The sequence below is a fragment of the Diadema antillarum genome, unplaced genomic scaffold (assembly GCF_040938485.1).
Source record: "Diadema antillarum isolate AM-2024a unplaced genomic scaffold, OU_Dant_1.0 seq00000476_RagTag, whole genome shotgun sequence".
Classification (NCBI taxonomy): Eukaryota; Metazoa; Echinodermata; class Echinoidea; order Diadematoida; family Diadematidae; genus Diadema; species Diadema antillarum.
In genome coordinates, this window is record NW_027271443.1 from 302,582 (window position 1) to 304,541 (window position 1,960).

General features: G+C 39.6%; 1 protein-coding gene across 1 annotated transcript; it reads left to right on the forward strand.

Annotated features, from left to right (window-relative positions):
• Window positions 1-275: 275 nt before the first annotated feature.
• Window positions 276-1,529, forward strand: LOC139733447 (uncharacterized). Its single transcript, XM_071644264.1, has 2 exons — window positions 276-490; window positions 1,382-1,529. Exons 1-2 carry the CDS (start codon window positions 276-278, stop codon window positions 1,527-1,529), a joined length of 363 nt encoding a protein of 120 aa, XP_071500365.1.
• Window positions 1,530-1,960: the final 431 nt, after the last annotated feature.

Below are 1,960 nucleotides of genomic sequence, written 5' to 3' on the forward strand. Positions count from 1 at the left end.
AACCATGCCTCAATGACATAACATCTCGTGTACAGGTCACACATGAGGGATAACTATACACACTTTTTTCAACCTTGCAAAATAGCAGATGGGAACTCAGGAAAGAGGTTATATGTAATATGATACTGGAAGTGTTCCTAAAATGGTTATTTTGAATCAAAAAAAGTTATTTTTGTCACACATTTTTTATTTCAGAAAGCAAGCAATAATCCTCATTTCCTTGATCCCCCATTTCTGTCTTTTGTTCAGGTGCTCATGCAGTGGAGGATGTTGCCATGCCGACGGTCAAGGAGTCTGTGTGCTGCAAAGAAATCGCACGAGTGGTGGAAAAGATGGACTCTTTTGCTGGAGACGACTTGGATTGCATCGTCATGCACCTAGGGTTCAAGACCATTTGCCTGGATGAAATATGTATTACACTTAGAGACTGCGTACCGTACTATCAGTATGAGCAAGATGAAGATGCCAGAGGTGATGCCACAGACAACAAGTACACTGTAAGTGTTTTATGTTTTTGTTATTATTTTTTGTGTGTTTTATAAGAATTTTAGTTATACTGTAGTTTAGATTTGAAATATGCTTGCATATACCCAAGTTTGTTTGTGTGTGTGTGTGTGTGTGTGTGTGTGTGTGTGTTTGTGCCAAACTTTTATGCCAAAAAAGTGAAAAACCCATTCACAAGAAATATGGTGTATAGGCACTATGTTACATATGCAGCCTTTGACTGATATTTTCATGGATACAGTGTATAAAGATCTCGCATTGGTGTCTTGCTTAACATGTGAACAATTAAAAAATTATTTAATTAAGGAGAAGTTTTAGGCCATTATCTAGCGTACGTTCACTACTGGGTATACATGTGTGGATTAAATGTATGCACGAGTACACATATGAGTAATTTGCACTGGCATAGCTGGGGGCACAGGGCCATGCCCCCCTCCCCCCTTGATCGGGGAGAAAAAAACTCTAATATGGACTTTCAGTGCGTGCCATTTCATGAACTGATATTCAAAACTCTCCCTACCGTAGGGGGTGTACCCCCTCCCACACCCTCTCCCACTCGGTCGCCTTGGCTCCCCCCCACCCCACCCCAGTTGAAAATTCACCACAGTGGCAATTTGTTTATCATCACTGCAATTGAATTATGAAAGCCTGGTGTACATGTAATATGTTCATGCACTATATATCCCTACTGTCATCTAGAATCACATAAAGGCATAATTCACACTATTGCTAATCAATATGTTATGCATATCAAGGAAACATTGGGAAAGAAAAGGAAGCCATGTATCAAAGACAATAAACTTCTTTTGATTTTTTAATTCTATCCATTCTAAATTTCAAATTTAGTACATGTACTTTTTCTTTCCTTTCTGTACAGGAGAAACCGCCATGTTGCCTATCGACAGCTAGCGAGATGGCGTTGGAGATTCCTTGGAAGATCTGTGCGGGTACCACTGCCTTCATCTGCGGTTAACATGATCAGGAAAACATTTCCATCTAAGGAGTACAAGGGATTCCAACTGTAAGACCCATGAAGAGACTGACATTTACAGATTTTGACCTTGACCTTTGACTGCTGACTTTTGACCACTGACCCCCAAAGTTTCTGTAATCACTGCCAGTCAGTATACATTCACATATACTAACTTCAATGAAAATACCTTAATTGAAGCATTTGCAAGAAATAGAGAAAAACTAGAAATGTCTACATTTCAACTTGACCTTTGACTTTTAATCTCATGACCCATGTTGTCTGTGGAGAATCTTTATTTCGTAGTACATGCATACACTAAGTTTCAAGAAAATACCTTCAGGCATTGCATGGATATGGGGGGGGGGGGATGGAGAAATTTTGAACATTTGACCTTCACCGTTTGACCTTGAGCATGTGCACCTGAACGTTGATAGGCAAAACTTTGCCCATGCACTCAGTTATACATTCCAAGTTTCATTAGGA

Excerpts from the sequence above, each read along its gene's own strand:
- LOC139733447 (XM_071644264.1), top strand. The coding sequence starts at position 276 with ATGCCGACGGTCAAGGAGTCTGTGTGCTGCAAAGAAATCGCACGAGTG. Across the intron at positions 491-1,381 it reads GGTGATGCCACAGACAACAA|GAGAAACCGCCATGTTGCCT; the intron begins GTACACTGTAAG and ends CTTTCTGTACAG.